The sequence below is a fragment of the Sinocyclocheilus anshuiensis genome, unplaced genomic scaffold (genome assembly GCF_001515605.1).
Source record: "Sinocyclocheilus anshuiensis isolate Anshui unplaced genomic scaffold, SAMN03320099.WGS_v1.1 scaffold2140, whole genome shotgun sequence".
NCBI lineage: Eukaryota > Metazoa > Chordata > Actinopteri > Cypriniformes > Cyprinidae > Sinocyclocheilus > Sinocyclocheilus anshuiensis.
The window spans coordinates 36315-54286 of record NW_015546175.1 but is presented as its reverse complement, the minus strand read 5'-3'; the positions used below and the strand labels follow the sequence as shown (position 1 = coordinate 54286).

Sequence of the window (17972 nt, the reverse complement as noted above, 5' to 3'; positions counted from 1 at the left end):
TACTGGCGTTTCCACTGCGTTTCAAGCCGGCTTTCCACTATCTCCGACAAACGACAAGCGACAGACCGGTCATTCATTCATTCATTTCCAATGGAGAATAGTGCGGGAGCTGTGTGGAGTTCCGATCATATGCCGATGTCCGTTCATACTACACGACCGAAAGCACGTGTTATGTGGCCATTCATGCAAACTGTAGCATCATGCTACATAAGACAATAAATAAGATTTATATTCCGCTTTTACTCAAAACTCACTTTAAACCACCATCGAGTGTTTGTAATAACTTCCGATTGCCGTCTAATGTGTGTTTTGGCCATGTAATGTTGCTGAAATTAAATATGTTATTACCTCTGCTCTGACTCTGTGTCAGTGCAGCGATCATGGAAGAGAGAACACAGGCAGACAGCGCTGGAAGCTGCTAATGCTCATCAGTAAATCAGTGGAAAATAAATAGAAATAATGATTCTGTCTGAGCTATGCATTTTAAAAGGAACACGCACTAGTGTAAATGTAGCCTAACAGATGTGTAAACTGAAGACTATTCGAGCTTTATTAAAATTATTTGCACTGATTTTATTGTGACTTTATTGTGTTGGTTACATTTTGTTCCTTTGTGCAGTGGCTCAGGAGATGAGTCTTTGAGATTGTATAAACATCAACAAGCTGAAAAATAAAACCAAAGGTTTTTTTTTTAGATAATGTAATCTTGTTAAAATTGATTTCATAAAATTGGTATTGAAAAAAGTATCGTTCAGGAACCGGTATCGAAGTCAAGGTATCGGTATCGAAAATTTTTGAACGACACCCATCCCTAATTATAAGCGTTCTCTTCATTAGCCATGTGGAATTGTAAACATCTCTGCTCAGGAGTTTGCAGTCTGCTCATAGTACACTCTAAAACAGAGAAACATCGCTGATTAATCCCCCATAATTCCTGGTATTACGTTAGAGATCACGTTTTAATGGGCGGAGCTTCAGGATAGTGACGAGAGTTTAGATACAAATAGAAGGGGAGTGCTTTCAGTCTGATGGACAGTTGTGCTTGAAATGTTTGGGACAAACCCCCTGCATTCGCTCACGTGTTGACTTTTCGGACAATTGACCTCTCGTTTTTCCCTCATCCTTTTTCTTATCCTCTCTCATTGTTTCCCTGTGGCTCTTCCAGCAGTTCTGCTAATGAGAAATAAATGGCCCTCCTATTTGCTGGTGCTGCGCCTGTCATTTTATCAGATCCTTTTGCTCGTAGGTTTGCGAGGTGTTGTTTGAATAAATGTGTTGAGTTTATTGTGTGTGTGTGTATGTGTGTGTTTGTGTTTGTATCTCTGGAGCAGGTAATTTTGTGCCGTGTGGGCTCGAGGCGGGCAGATAAGCTGTTTGCTAAAACTAACAATTAAAACTTGATCATGCTGTCAGTTCAAATGGAATGAAATGGAACCAAAAAGTAATTAAAAGGATAGCGTGCAAATTACAATTATATCTTTTAGCTTTCTATTACGGCGCTGTGAATTTAATTATTGTGGCAGCTTCAACAAAAATGTGCACGCATAAACGCAGACTTTAAGATAAGCAAGGCTACTGCTGCCTTTCTGCTGAGCACTGTGCATTTTTTACTCATAGCTTTTTAAAACCAGGACAGTCAAGAAATCCATGCGAGACGGTGCAGGTATTTAGATGTTGCTGTGAAATGATTGCTGGGGGCTATGTTGGTCCAATTAGTGTGTTTAAAGTCACGGGTGAGTTTCTGCTGTGTTCCCAGCTCACCCAGTCAGCACATATGGCCGAGGGCCCTTCATCCACAGAGTTAATTAGACTGTCAGGATCCATCGGACTCACCGTGGACTCTCTCCTCCCCACACGTACAGGTGGTCAGATCTCTGGCTGCTCACAGTTTTAGAGCTGTTACTTAGCGCCGTGCACTCGCCATATGTCCTGTAAAGACAACTTTCATTCACTTTCACTCATTTGATTATATCATCATAATATCTGCAGATATATTTAATATGCAGAAAGAAATGTGCTTTTGTTCCCTGCGTTAGAGAGAAGGAAACGTGGTCAAGTGAATTGCTGGCTCCCCGCTGATATTGGTTTTGCTCACCGGCAGTGCGAAGAAACCCTGCAAAACCGTCAGACTGAAAGTGTTAAGGGTGCTCTGGGCACAGACTGCGAGCATCTTGAACTCTAGTTCGTGTAGGAGTAGAACGAATCGCTGTCCTGGAAACCATGCCATTGCTGCAGTATGTGTGATTGGTACATTTTGATGGAACAAGTGCAAAAATAAAGTATACAAGAAGCAAAGTATGTATAATTTGTTTTAAAGGGTCAGGTCACATGCGAGATCTTTGGAGATCAAAAACCGTGATGTACTATGAATACTTTCAGAACTGAAAACTTCCTCAATAGTCGAAGAAAGAGCTTTGATTGGAGCTGGAATGCAAACATGGATTTCTGATGTCAGGAAGTTAAGGATGCATGACCCACCAACATTTACAATGTCAATTAAGGACCATTCACACCAAGAATGAGAACTATAAAAGTGACTGTAACGATAACTGTAGTAGCATCCACACCACACCTATTATAAGCGCACCCCTGCAGGTCTAGCCATTTAAAGGCAGGTGGATTTTGATTAACTATCAATGCATTTATTGTTCATCAGCTGAAAAAATCGTTCTAGATATATGATATGATATATGATATGATATGATATGATATGATACGATATGATACGATACATTGATCCTCAGTGTTGTTATCATTATAGTTGTATTGTCAACTTCCCAATTCTCATGGAATAAGAATGCTTATTAAAATGAATAGTTATTGTCCTTGGTGACAACGGGCCTTTACGCTTGTTTGACGTGGACATTTGGCTTGCAGATAATAATAAAGTAGCATGCATTCTGTTTTTCCACAAATGCCACTACAACTAACAAGAGTAAAGTCTGTCAAACCTTATGCCATTCCTGGCTTTATGTACCATCTGCACATCCCTGTGAAGAATCCCAATGTTAGAAAAAAAGTGATTGAAAAACAGCCTGTGAATGTGAAAAGGGTCACACCAAAACTTATATAAATGACTAATTTGACTAAAACGATCTACATAGGCAGCAACTCTGCACATACACATACACAACATCATAAATTGCATGGGAGATTTGAATTGTAATTGATTTCAGTGGAGTTTAATGTTTGCATGTTGCTGTGTTAGCATGTTACCGAAGCCCTGCTAACACCATAAGATGTGTTTTCAGTGAGGCAATCACAAGTGGTCAGCCAAAACAAATACTGTTACCACCTGGGATTGAAATGCATTTCAAATGCATCTCCTTTGACCACTTCTGAACAATAATTATTCTAATCCTGAACTCACACTTTGGTGATGTAAACCAGTGCCGGTCCAATGGGATACAAGTGCTCAGGTCCAGTTACAACTTGCTGGTGTTTTTGAATAAGATTCATCTGTGCAACATATGAAAAAAGAAAAACCTTTGAAAAAAAGCATGAGCTTTTTAAGTATTTTAAGGAGTAAAGCTGTGCTTTCAGGTGCAAATGATTTCAGTCTCTTGATGTTTTGAATGGGAGCCTGGTCTGATGGTGTTAGATTTACCCCCGAGCCTAAAACTCAATGAGCTGAAATGGGCCGCCAGTGTGGCAATCACTCCACTCACACACAGTGATGAAAAGTCCTGTTTACTGCTGCTATTTCTGCAGCCAGTAAAGAGAGATTAAAAACCCTCTTTTGACATACAGCTGACTGCGAGTTTGCGACTTGTTTTAAAACGTGTCGTGCACTATATGGGTTGGCTGATGGATTACCTGAGGGCTACATTACTGTGCGTAGTGTACAATAGCACATGGGGGACCACCCTGACCCACATCACGTTTTCATGTCGTTTGATGAGCATTCATCACAACACTGAATGCGCTTCAAAAGAAAATAACCGAATGCGAGACATTTGGCGAGATCATTAAGTAATGACAACTCCATATTTGTTACATGTACGCATTACTTCGAGGTGAATTTTGGGGCATGCATACATTTGCATTAATTTGCATGTTTAAGGTGTGCGGGGACACTGGCAGTCCTTTACAGACAAAGCTGATAAATCAAAATGAAGGGGGCTCTTAAAACAAGTGCAGCAGTTTGGTTACCTTGGTGATACAACCGTTCAGTCGGATAGGAAGAGAGCTCCTAATTACCTATGAATATTTATAAGTTGGTCCTCTGAAGACCCACCCTGGGAATATAATGGGTCAGACCGGCTGGGGCTGATGCTGCCATCCTGACGGGAGGCATAGAGGAATACAACTACTTCTCCCGTTTATCAGAGGACACGTGGCACACAGCAGAAGGTGATGTTATATGGAAACACCCACCACCAATGAAGTGCTAACAGCTTTCTGGAAGCTTTTTCCCCCCTTCTTCTTGGTAATTGGATCCATTTGGGCCATTAAAGCTGATGAAGTTGAGCTCTGTTTCAAAACCTTGTGAGCTGCTTTGCCCGTCTATTGCCTACTTAGGCAACTTCCTTTTAAGGCAGGAACTGAAATGGAACTGACTGATTAGGGCGTGCTTCTTAGGTAGCAACTCAAAAACAATATATATATTTTTTTCACTGAGCTGGTAGCAGTGCTTTCAGGGATTGTTGTTTCTGAAAGATACATGTGATGCTTCTTTAGTATTTGGCCACAAAACGTATCTTAGAAGGAATAGAATTTACATCATGCCTATGATGCTTTAAATTGTTGTCCTTGTTGGAGAAAAATACTCTACAGAAAATGTAAAGAATGCAAAAAAATGTAGTTCAAAATGTAAAACTTGGTCCATCTCGGCTGACATCACCGAGGCCTTGCGGGCTATTGGTTAACCAATGACAAATAGCTATTTATTTATTGTTTTTGGCTTCTGCAGGAAATGCTGCAGTAATTATGCTAATACCAAAATGCCAAAATTATGCTAGTAAAGTAATTAAATGGAGGTCAAAGGGATAGTTCACCCAAAAATGTAAATTATGTCATCATTTACTCGTAACATGTTTGGAACATATGTTGTTCCAAACTAGTTTCTTTCTTCTGCTGAACACAAAAGAAGGTATTTTGAAGAATGTTGGAAAGCAAACAGTTGCTGGTAGCCATTGACTTTCATAGTATTTTTCTCCATATTATGGAAGTCAAAAGCTACCAGCAACTGATTGGTTGCGAACATTCTCCAAAATATCTTCTGATGACAAATGATGACAAAAGTTTTATTTTCAAGTTACATTGGTTAATACCAAGTATCGGAAGATTTGGAAAAAAAAAAAATAAAAATAAATTTTTAAAAGTGTGTTGTAATTTAAATGCATCAGTAGGTTCCTAACAGTGAACTTGAGCTTCAAGCCTCCACGTCCTGACCAGTTCAGTCAAAAATGGGCGCAGACTTCTTATATATGCACATACAAGTCCACAAGACAACAACTCACTGTTGTAATGAAGTTCACAGCTGCATAACATTCCACAGCTCTTCTGCCCAGAAAATCCTTACGCAGTCACATCTTTACCGCTGTGCTTCGAAGTGTCTTTCAGCTATTAATAATCCCTTCCGTTTGGCTTTTCAGTCTTGACTTTAAATCAGATCTGAGCCCTATAATAACTCTCTCAGCCTAATTGTTTTTCTTTTAATTTAAAGCGTGCCAGAGCAGAACAGTAAAAGAAGAGACCGATAGCATTGTTAATGAATCCTGATCCCCTGATTCAAGACACCGACACAGGAATGAGGGATGCAGAAACCTGGAGATGGTAGACAGAAAGAGACAAATAATTAGAACAGTTCTAGAGTTGTTTTACTCAAATGCGCTTTGATTATATTTTTGTACTTTCCTGGCCCCTTTTTGATCTAATAAGCTTGTAACATCCCGCCCTACTTTAATGACAGCAGTAGTGAAAATAACCGTACTCAGCAGTAGCAATAAAGTACTAGGTGGCTTTTCATCTCTTACCAGAACTTTGTCGAGATGGATGGCTGTCACCCCCAATGTGATGTCACTGCAGAGCTGGCCAGAGTGGGCGAGGATTGATTGACAGCCCATGACACCACTCAGAGAGTTCCCCACTCCATAGTACTGGTGGCCTTTTGCAAGGTTTTAATGTTTGAGCTCTCCAAGCTCTCTGTATACGCTCAGCCATTCATAAAGGTATTGAAGTCCCAACAGTCTCTCATGGAGAATTACCTGATCTGACAGCATCAGCAAAGCTTCTCATTTTCGGCCAGCACTGCTTTGGGTTCAGTATCCTTTGAATATGGCTTACAATGATTGATTCATTTAGATAAAGTCACGGATGATTGCCTTGTGGGAAACAGGAGTCTGTCATTAGCTGTGTGTTAAAGTGGCTTCATTAAGTTTTGGCTCCTGGTGTCCTGTCACTTTGACCATATGTGTCTCCATCATACATGTAGCCACACCACATCTGCTACACATAAACTCACAGTCTTCAGTATCTTGCGTTGAACAGGTACATGCCATTTCCAGATCTCCAGATCAAGATCTTGTCAATGGGCCATTGAAATGTTCCTTGTGTGTTTGCAGATTGGCCAGTTGGTGTTCAAGGGCATGAAGAGGTTGAACAGAATTCAGTCTATAGTGTTCGAGACAGCTTACAATACCAATGAAAACCTGCTTATCTGCGCCCCCACCGGTGCCGGCAAAACCAACATCGCCATGCTCACCATCGTACATGAGATCCGCCAGCACCTGCAGCCTGGGGGAGTCATCCGCAAGGATCAGTTTAAGGTAAACAGACAGTCGCAGAGACAATATTGTTGAGTGAGCTGTTGGCTTTCTGGCAGCCAATAACTAATTTCCGCACCAGTCCATATGCCTCAGGTACAAAACAACCTGATTGGATGTGTTTGTTTAGTTTATGTCAAGCAAGGATAGACTTGAGCATTAAATATGTGTTAATAAGTTTTACCATAGTTTGGAGATGTAAACGGATGCGTTGTCTCGTGAAGCGCATTTTCACACACGTGCATGCCAGCTTCAACAATGATAGACAGTCTTCATACATCACCATTAAACTCTTACTTTAAGCAGCCAGCTTCATATTTCGTTGTGAATTGTTATTTGTATTGGTTGCCTGGGAACAAATGGTACTGTGGTGTTTTCTCATTTATCATGAGCATGTCCTGTCTCTCTTTCCTGCCTCTATAGATTATATACGTGGCTCCGATGAAGGCCCTGGCTGCTGAGATGACTAATTACTTCAGTAAGCGATTGGAGCCTCTGGGCATCGCTGTCAAGGAGCTGACGGGAGACATGCAGCTGACCAAAGGAGAAATCCTCCGCACTCAGGTAACAAAATGGTAACGGATGGACCTTTGGCTATAATAATATTGGACATTGGCTGGTGGCAGGTAGACTTTGTTCACCTTACTGGACTTGGACTTGGCAAATCTCAACCCCAGATCATCAGTGACTTCATCTGTTGTCTGATGCTTGGGTATGGTCATACATCATGGTTCTGTGAGACTCTATTTCCTGAGAAAAGGCTGGTGTAAAGATGTTGAGGGTGGTGTAATGTAGGTGTCAAAGATCTCATGTAGTAGCTGGAAGGTGGTAGGTTAAATCCTGCAAGGGTTGATCCTTAAAATATGCCATTGTGTCCATGATCAAGAAGCTTAATCTTGGGTTACTCAAGAGGACTGAGCCTGTAATACGCCTATAATGGTAATTTAACAAATTAAATGTAGACTTCAGCTGTGTGTTAAATAAAGACTAGAACACAGTTTTAAGACTGCAAGCCCCTCACTTTTGATGATGACTTTATATCACATTCCTCACTTCCTTCACCCTTCATCCAAACTGCTTGTCCACATTATTGTTCTAAAACAAATTACAGATTGTTCTGAATGTAGGTGTATAGCCAAATCCTGCTTGATTGAGTCCACGAGGTCGTGCTCTTATAAAGCACTTGTCTTGTCTCACCGATCAATATGAATGTACAACTTAGACACATCCATTTGCAATGCTGCAGCGCACACAGTTCCGGGCCAACAGTTTAAGGACGGAAGTGTGTATGCGTGACAAGCAGTGAAGAATGCAGAATGTAAGCAGCGATTCGCTGCCCTTGCCGTTATACCAGCTGCCAAGGACTGCAAAATGATGATGCACTCTGTTAAAGTCTTTTTAAAATTGATGCTATGGTTTGAAACTCTGGTTGCACTTTGTTTTACAGTGAGTGCACTTATAGTGTAGTTACCAAGGATAAGTAATTTAAGTAATACAAGGTAACTACATGGCTTAATGTTAGGTTTAGGGGTAGGTACAGGGTTAGTACCTAGTTATTACTCAGGTATTGTAATTACTATAGTAAGTTCATGGTATGTACATGCAGAGCGGGACTGTAAAATAAAGTGCTACCGAGTACTACAGAGATTCCGTAATTTTGTAGACTAACCTGGAAGTTACCATTACCCTGGTTCTGTCGACAAATACCAGTAGTATTTTTCCATTGGCTTTTAGATTTTTGTGGAAAATAAACTCTGTGACCAACAAGTTTGTGGTTACTTACACATTTTTTTTATTATGATAACGAAAAAGACCCCTAAGCTTCTAAAAACTGTCTTTGTTTTTTTCTTTAAAATCTATAATTTTTAAAGTTTGAGTTAGAATTGTTTACCAGAGCCTAGCATAAATGTTAGTAAAAGCAAACTAGTGAGTAGATGAGTTTAGCTGTTCGGCGTGATGACATTTAATTTTTTAACATTTGACATGGAATTTTTTTTTAAGATGGTAAAAGCTTAAAAAAAATCACAAGTGCGGTGTTACTGATGTATTTTATGTTGTAGAATAAAATATCTTGAGCTTAAAGTTAACCATAGACTTTCATTCAGGCATTTAACCAAAAACCCAATGACTTTGGGTAATTGAAAATGGAAGTTCAAAAATGCTAGCACATGTCTTGGTTTTAGGACTCATTCCTGCAGCCCTCTATTCATGTGGTGTAACATGTACTCCCTACTGCAGTGGGTGAATTGACCTTGTATTTACAGTGGTGTTAAAGCGCACATTTCTGAACATGTTTGCTTTCAGTTCTGTTTTGTGATGTTTCGTACCACCATCACATTTTTCTTTCGGCCCAAATTCACACTTCCAGGAAGGAAACATCCAGGATGACTTTAAGGGTGTGAATTGCTTAAATAGAGCATGTACCTCATATCAAACAAGCTAGTGTAAGCTGTGAAAATGAAGTCCTCTTGACTTCTACTTGCTGAATAAAAACCTTCACAGACGTACTGAGTGTTTGTTTATATACATGTTCAAAAAAGCCGCATCCTTCCACAACCATGTTTTTTTCTCCATGCCGTTGTCCTTTTTCCTCTCTCACATTCCCTTGCCTGTAGATTCATGCATTAATGGATAGACAAAGACTTCTAAGAGCACTTAATTGTTAAAACAAGAGTGAGGAGATGAAGAATAGATTTAGAGGATTGTAGAGAACAGGAAGGAGTCATGGGTCAAGTGGTGTGAGGAGTGTAATATCAATGACTGTATAAAGGGAAATGATCCTTGTGTTTTCCCACAGGAAGCTTGTCTTCCTCGGACCATATCTATTGAGTGCTCTCGCTGTACTTCCCGAACAGCAGAGCAAACAAAGCAAAAATGGAGAGATATGAATCGAGGAGATGTGTTGTAGAATAATAAGGCATCATCACACCTTCTGTCAGGCTGAAAGCAGTGCTTTACTGCCCCCTCAGCCCTGTGTCTTTTAGACAGTGGCAGGCTTGCACAACAGTTCTTTAAAAAATGACCATCTCTGCAGTGGTTAGCTGGGAGAATATCAAGTATCTTGCCTATTTTTGCAGCATTGGAGATGTCTCTGAGGTGTCTGGTAGACGCTGAGACAGGAAAAACAAGTGGTCATTACCGGCAGACCTCACAGTTTGGCTCGTGGAGCTCAGAGACACGATGTCATTGAGCGCGCCTACTTTTTGGCCATGCACACAACGTGTTTTAACCGTTCATTTTGTTAATTGCACAAAATGGCATGGGAAACATAAGGTGGTGTGTCATGTCTTATTTAGACCATCAAAGTGGTCATTAGATATTGATTGGTAGTTAGCATCAGAGCTGTATCTGCTCGAAGTTAACAGCAGGTTACAACCTAACCATTCTATTGTTTGTTGTGCCTTTCCTTTAATAACGGTGCATTATTTCTATTTTCCTTTGTCTTTCTCTTTCCCCACATTTATTTCACATCCTCTCTCTCATATTCCATATTCTCCTTCTCTCACAATTGCCTATTCAGATACCTCAACACAATCGACCTCAACATCTATATGAAGCCTAACATCATCCAACACATTCATACCTAACAATAAATGTATACCTACCCTATCATCCTCCAATACACACATGCATACAATGAGATCTCTCCAGCACACACATGCTTACTACCCCAGCATCACCCCCTCTTAGTGCTGCTTTTAGAGAGCTTGTCATTTTCTGCTGCTTGGATCATAGCACTTTGTCTCTCTGTCTTATTTTCTTGTTGCTATAGTAACCACTGTACAGTAAAATGCCTAATATATAGAACACACAGCTGTTCAAATGACCTTATTGAAGACTAAATTTGTGCTGTCAGAGGCGGTGCTAACATTTAAATAAGAGGGCATAGGTTATAAGATGTAAAAGACAGAGATGCCGACTCTGATAATTAGATTATATAGCAATCAAAGATACATCAGCATGGCTAATATTAGATAAAGGAATAACTTTGATTATAAGTATGTTGAATTATTTAGAAAGTAAAGAGAATGATCTTCACTGTTGTAATGGTAACTAAAGTGATAGATTTTTCTCTGGATTCTTTGCAAATGAATTGCCCAATACTTGCACATCAGAGGATTCAAGTCTTGGCCCTCCCAGACTGTTGTGGGAGTAATGTAATATGCAAATTGAAGCTAATCAGAGAGGTGAAGGATGTTTATTCTAGAAGCCGGGAGATGTGAATAGATCCTCACCAGTAATGGGAATGTCACAGAGGAAATTACCTGTTGATGTATGAAAATTCTGTCACAAAACAACAAATAGGACACTAAAATGTCGGTTCTATATTGTCGGCTCACATAGAGTTTTTCAGTATGTCTCAGAGGAGAGCAGGGGAAAGATGTGATGAGCGTATTTGAGCAGAGAAACAAGAGATTCCAAGTGAAGTCCAGTAGAGTATTTTTAAAGGGATATTGTTTATATCAGGTGACAAGATTACAAGAGAGCGGTGTCTGTTATTTTTTTACAATGCAATAAGAAGAAAAAAAAAAAGAGCAAGAAGTCATGTCACGGCACATGGTAAGGCTGAAAAAAGGTCCTGCCACAACAGTTCTTGTCATTTGAGTGAGTACATACACTGAGCATTACTGACTGAATATTTTGCTGATGGGAAAAAAGTAGAGCACATCGGATAATGTACAATCCAGCCTGTCAATGTGATGCGTAATTAGTATTTGTAGTGCAACCTCTTGTTGAAATGCTTATATAAACAGAGTATTGTTTTGATAGCACCACAGTGTTTACACTTTTCAGGAAAATAAAACCACAAATGGTTTAATTTGAATGGTTTTGCATATTAAAATGGGGTTGAAAAAAAAACTTTTTAAAAAAACAAAACAACGCACTTCAACTTTGAATTAGTTTTTGCAAATTTAAAAAGTGAGATGCAGTACTCATTTCTCATTGAGGTTCACACAGAAGACTGTGTGTAAAGTGTACGAGGATATGTTTGCATTGGTTGTTTACTCATTGAACAGTATTTTCCTTAAAAATGCACCTGAAAGAATGCCTCTTAACATATGAGGTAAGTCTGGCACATTGTGTTTTAGAACAGTTTCTTAACGGATTTTTATTTAATGTCTGGCAGGCCAGCTGCACTCCTGAGCCTGAAGACTGAAGTGTATTCATATGAATCTTTTGGGGATTTTTATTTATTTATTGTTTTTTTTTACGTTGATTACATTTAAAAATATAGTACTCCGATACTACAGGTAGGAGCGTTTGAAATTAGCAGGGGCTTGTGGCTAAAATGCCACCAAATGAACAAAAACACCCCACAAATTCAAGATAAAGGGGCAAAAAAAAGTTGCATCAGATTGTTTATAATGTTGAGCATTATAACCAAACTGTTATAATGTATGAATGCAATAGCCAATCAGACACATTTTGATTAGTCTGCACTGAAACGCAGGAGTTTTGTTGAGTGTGTGCTCCCGCTGACTGAATTCTTCAGGCTCGCGAATTCTCTCATCATAAACAACGAAGTGCAGATATGATGTATATACTCTTATTTACATTTTATCTGCACTTCGTTGTTCATTTCAGTTCATTTCGCAGCTTCAGTGATTATAACGGGAGCTTTTGCATAACATGCGCTAGACTAGACTAGTGTCATGAACCACATTTGTCTTCGTAGTCAGAATATGGCGTGACATTTCCCCAAAGACAAATACATTTTTAAATATGTATTTTATTAATCAACATTAATAATCATTATAACAATATCAAGAGCAATAATTGACGATAATGATTTTTGTCAAAATATATTAGCCCTACCCTTTATTTATAAATTGTATTTTATATGCAAGTTTAAGGAATTTGTTTTTATTGGTAGAAGTTTAAAGTATTCTGATTTATTTACTAATTGGTTAAATTTAAGTATTTGACATTAAAGATAACACAAATACAATTAATGAGTTAATTATAAAAAGTGCCCTTACAAAGGTGGGAAATAAATAAAATCAATCAATCAATTTGAGGGGGCAAATATTGCCCCTTAATGGAAAAGTTAATTTTAGGGAGTCGGAATTCTGTTTTTAGGAATTACTTGGTTTATAAAAAAAAAAACTGATAAGCGTATGGGAAAAGGGTCTAATAGAAACCAGGACTGATCAACCCGTTAAGGCTGGAATACACTACATAATTTTTGCCCTGATTTTTCGCAGACTCCATGTATGGTGCCTAATATAATCAGATTTTAAAATTTGTGCATTGCATTCCAGCCTTTAGGGGACACAAGGGGGGACACAACTCTTCATTTACCAATCCAGTTTCAGAATGTGTCCAACAAACAGTGCCTTGTGTGATGCTGTACTGGTGCCCTCCCCAGAACATTAATACACTTGAACTGCATTTAAAAAAGCAAAATTGAATTAATACTGTATCTGCTTGCACTTTTGCAAAAGGCACACACACCCCAATAGTAGCCACAGAGTGACTCTGCAGGTTGACATATCTCCGGTGAGCTTGCAGTGTAAACAGCTCCATTGATTATAATGGGAGCGCGGATTCTTGTTCTGTGTATTGGAGAGATCTAGTTTTGTCACAGCGCGCCGCTCGTTTGTAGTGTAGCTGTGGTATAAACTGTTTACTTTAGCACTAAAGAACTTCCCGCTGAAAGCTTGATGAGCACTTTATCCAGACTCGAGGAGACGTGCATTTGGGGTACATACACTGAGACACCATCATCCCTCAAACACACTTAGGAATAACTTTGTCAAAATGAAACACATGCATACACACAATTCATACACAATCACTAGCTGCATTTACATGGACCCTAATAATCCATTTATAATTGGACTAGTAGCCCAGTCCAAATAAAATAGTCATATGCAGCCACGTCAGTTGGAAAGAACTGGTTAAATCCAATTGAAATTGCATTCCGATTGTGAGGGGTGGATTAAAACCTTTTCTGATCTGTTCAGTAGGACGTCTAAACAGTTGATTGGATTGAAAACCGAAACTGGAGAGTTACAGTGCCTTGCAAAAAGAATTCATACCCATTCATTTTTTTCACATTTTGTTAAGTTGCTGCCTTATGCTAAACTGCTTTAAATTACTTTATTCCCACATCAATCTACACTCCATACACCATAATGGTAAATCAAAAAACAGGTTTTTAACATCTTTGCAAATTTATTAAAAATAAAAAACGTAAATGATTCCATTGCGTAAGTATTCATACCGGGGACAGTTGAAATTTAGCTCAGGAGCATTCAAAGTGCTTGTAGATGTTACTACACTTCGAGTGAAGTTAACCTGTGGCAAATTCAATTGAATGGGTATGATTTGGAAAGGCACACCACATCTTATTAAAAGGTCTAACAGCTGATAATGCATATCAGAGCAAAAACCAAGCCCTGAGGTCAAAAGAACTGCCTGTAGAGCTCAGAAACAGGTTTGTGTCAAGCCACACATCTGGGGAAGATTTCAGAAAAAAAATCTGCTTCATTGAAGGGTCACAGAAGCATGTAGTCTCTGTTACCCTTAATGGAAGAAGTTTGAAACAACCAGGACTCTTCCTAGAGCTGGCCTCCTGGCCAAACTGAGCAATTGATGGAAAAGGGTCTTGGTTAGAGTGGTGACCAAGACCATGATGGTCACTCTAGTTGAGCTCCATGATCATATATGCAGATGGGAGAAATCTAGAGAAGGACAAATATCACTGCAACACTCCACCGATCTGGGCTTTATGTCGGAGTGGCCAGACTCAATCGTCTCCTCAGTGAAGACACACGAAAACACACTTGGATTTTGCATAAAAACACCTAAAGGACTCTCCTTGAGAGGTGAAGAGGTGAGGAGAAGAATGGCAGATAATTGCCAAATGATGATGACCAAAGCTTGTCGCATTAAACAAAAAAAGTATTGAGACTGTAAAGGTGCTTCAGCGAAATATTTAGTTACTTATGCGATGTACTTATTTCAGTTTTTTTATTTTTAATACATTTACAAAGTTGTGACAATTCTGTTTTTGCTTTGTCAGTATGGTGTATGGAGTGTAGATTGATGTGGAAAAAAAGTAATTTAAAGCAGTTTAACATAAGGCAGCAACATGGCAAAATGTGAAAAAATGAATGGGGTATGAATACTTTCGCAAGGCACTGTACGTGCATGTCCAATAACGTAGAAATGGCATAATGACGTACGATGCATGGAACAATCTGTTGTTGAATCGTAAGTGTCATAAATGACTGTTGTGTCATTCTAAAATTGTTCCACTCATCATCTGTGAAATGGTGCAGGACAAATGCTGTCCCACCAGTCCTTGCTTCGGACCCTCATCCATAGATGCCTTGTTTTGGGTGTGGGGAGCAGCATTTTTACTGCTTGATAAATGCAAGCAGCATGGCACAAAGCTTGGTGTGCTCATCGTGTCCTAATTAGGACCTGAAATCGCTAAATGTTAAATATGCTTTTTAAAACAAAGAAAATAAGCAGGAGGATAGGTAGTATCCAACTGTAAGCTTGTAACATATAAATGCATACATATATCCGATCACGTTATTTTGCTTTCATATAAACATTGTTTGGATTCCTCAATCGGAATGATGAACACAAAAAGTATCCTTGTAAATGTATAACTGAACATGGGCAGAGATTTACATTTTTGTTGCATTTTGAGAAATGCCCATTTTTTTTCCCTTTGGAACTCTATCCTCCTGTGATCGACATCACTGTATATCCTTTATGCAGTCGTGCTTGTGCTTATACTTCTCTATTACAGAGTGATTTCTAGCACAAGTCTCTGAGCAGTGTCCATCATGGCTTTGATCTTTAAAAAGTATTTTCCACCCTGTCCTTCTTTCATCTCCCACTCGGATGGACATTCAAGCGGCTTCGAATGCCAGGACAAGGACTACACTGAGACAGTCTGGCAAAGTCTTGTGTTTTTGGCTCACTTTTTTCATAAGACAGGCACGTCATGGGCATCCCTCACTCGTTCTGAAATCTGAGCTCTGCAGTTCACGGCGGACACATGATCAAGGAAAGTGAGAATGAGTGGTTACACTTGAGTAGTCAGAGGATGAAATAACACCAGGCCAGACCTTGTGTTGTCCTCTCAACCCAGAATCCTGAGGTTCTGTGATGTCCTATCTTGGTGGCAATGTAATGGACATCTGTTGGCATTTGAAGACTGGTCCATGTTGCATCTTCCATTTTACCTGAAATTTCACAACAAGGCATTGCGCGGGGGCATGTCCCATTACACAGACATTGCCGACCAAGCTATATATTTGGAAATTACCCGCAGTTGAAGAGATGGTGGCTGCACAATTGCATCTCACATAATGGAAGTATAGTCCTATTTTTTGAAGCCTTGTGAGGCTTTTGAAGCCTTTCAAACAAACTTTAACCTTTGTGGCTAAGTCTTATACTTTATAAAGTTAGGTGAGTACCATACTGCCCAACATGGCGGTTGCAGGTACACCAAGTTGATGTTCTGGAAGACATGGACTGACAGGGAACTTTGGACCAGGAATCATTTAGGCTCATGTGGCTATGCGAGTCTTCCTGCTGTTCCAAGAAATGTATTCTGTAAGGCATTTGCGAACATGAACCTGTATGTGTCTGTGTGTATGTGTGTTTTAGCTTAGTTAATGTAATCTAGAATAGCCAATAAAATTCATGTTTCATTTATAAAGAATCGTTTGGTGTCATATAATTTTAATGTTAAAACCTTTGCCAAAGATTACGTTACCTCTCTAAGAGCTTACAAATTATCATAATTGTGTTGACCGTGGCCAGGAAAATACATATAGTCAAATTGGTAATACACACTGACATTAACTTCTCGCTGGCCGAGAAACTGATAGAGTGTAAACTATCAAATTTGAAATCAGTTTAATCAGGTGGACCTCGAATTTTCAGATCCGAGTCCTTTTAAAACCTGAATGAATTAATAATAATTAAGTAATCAAAGTCATTACAATTCCCTACTAACGAAAAGAGTGATCAGAAAGGTCTGTCCAGAGCAGCGGACAAACAGGTTTGACAACCATTTTTTTTTCTTGTCCAAAATAATAATAATAAAATAAATAAATAAAGGATTATTTCAGATCTTGACTTCGGTGTCTTGAACAGGGTGTTGAAACATTGATTCCAAATGGTCACACAGGCTATGTTTACATGCACAACTTTTGTTTCAATTGGACTGAATTCATTCCGATTGATGAATCTGAATTTATTGTTTACATCAGTGCTAAATTAAGTGATTGGGGTGATGTGCGCGTTTATATGTCACAAGCTTTGACATGCGAAAACTGCACAAATATAGAGAGTTTCCCACCGTTTGCACATACAGCAGAATGAATATTTATACATTTTTGGTCATACTGTTTAGACAATGAGCATATAAACCGCTGTGACATGCTGCTTATGGTTATCACACAATAAAAACGCCCCTCTCGTGCTCAAAGCCAGTCATCTGTGGATGATAATCCAAAGCAAGGACTGGTAGGACGTTGTCCTGCTCCACTTAACAGACGCTGAGTGAAATTAAAGTTTTATAATAACGGGACACTAATTTATACAACACTTTATTCAACAGGAAGAACAGCTCGTTCCGCACATCTTATGTCATTATGGTACTTCTTAGTCATTGCACATGCGCAGTCCTTTCAGTTTTGGTTTTCAATCCGATCAAGTGTTTACATGCACTCTCAATCGTATTAAAACAGGAATAAACCACCTCTTTCAATCTGATCGAAATTTAATTCGGATCAAACTCTATCGGATCAATTAAGGTGTTTACATGAAGGCTTTTCAGTCCGATTGAGCCATCAATCCGATTACTAATGGATTATTTGGGTGCATGTAAACTTAGTCACAGAAGCAGATCCTGTCTCAAGTCCACCCAAGAGATGTTTGTGAATGTAGATCTAAAAGATGCATATTTTTATAACCAGATAATTCCTTGTCACAGGCATTTTCTGAGATTCACCTTTGGGGGCAAAACCAACCAATTTCATGTCTTCCTTAATGGAGTGCCTCTGGCACAGAGTGCATGGATTTTTGGCTTTTATGGCTTCTTAAATCTGAGAGAGAACAGGGAAAAAAGCTCACTCACCACTTATCAGTGGACTTCTTCTCTCAGCTGGATTTGCATTTGATGGAGATGAAAGCATGTCTGTCAACAATCCATGTCCGCTCCATTCAGAA

The 17972-nt window shown here is 39.2% G+C and overlaps 1 protein-coding gene across 1 annotated transcript in view; it reads left to right on the top strand.

The window, feature by feature from the left end:
* The window catches only part of LOC107701380 (activating signal cointegrator 1 complex subunit 3-like), a gene marked incomplete at its 3' end in the record, with an annotated part of 110965 nt that overhangs the window by 74077 nt on the left and 18916 nt on the right, over positions 1-17972 (top strand). Inside the window, exons 9-10 of the mRNA XM_016503376.1 lie at positions 6567-6770; positions 7191-7331. Coding sequence (XP_016358862.1) covers positions 6567-6770; positions 7191-7331 — 345 coding nt within the window. The remainder of the gene's footprint in view (positions 1-6566; positions 6771-7190; positions 7332-17972) is intronic.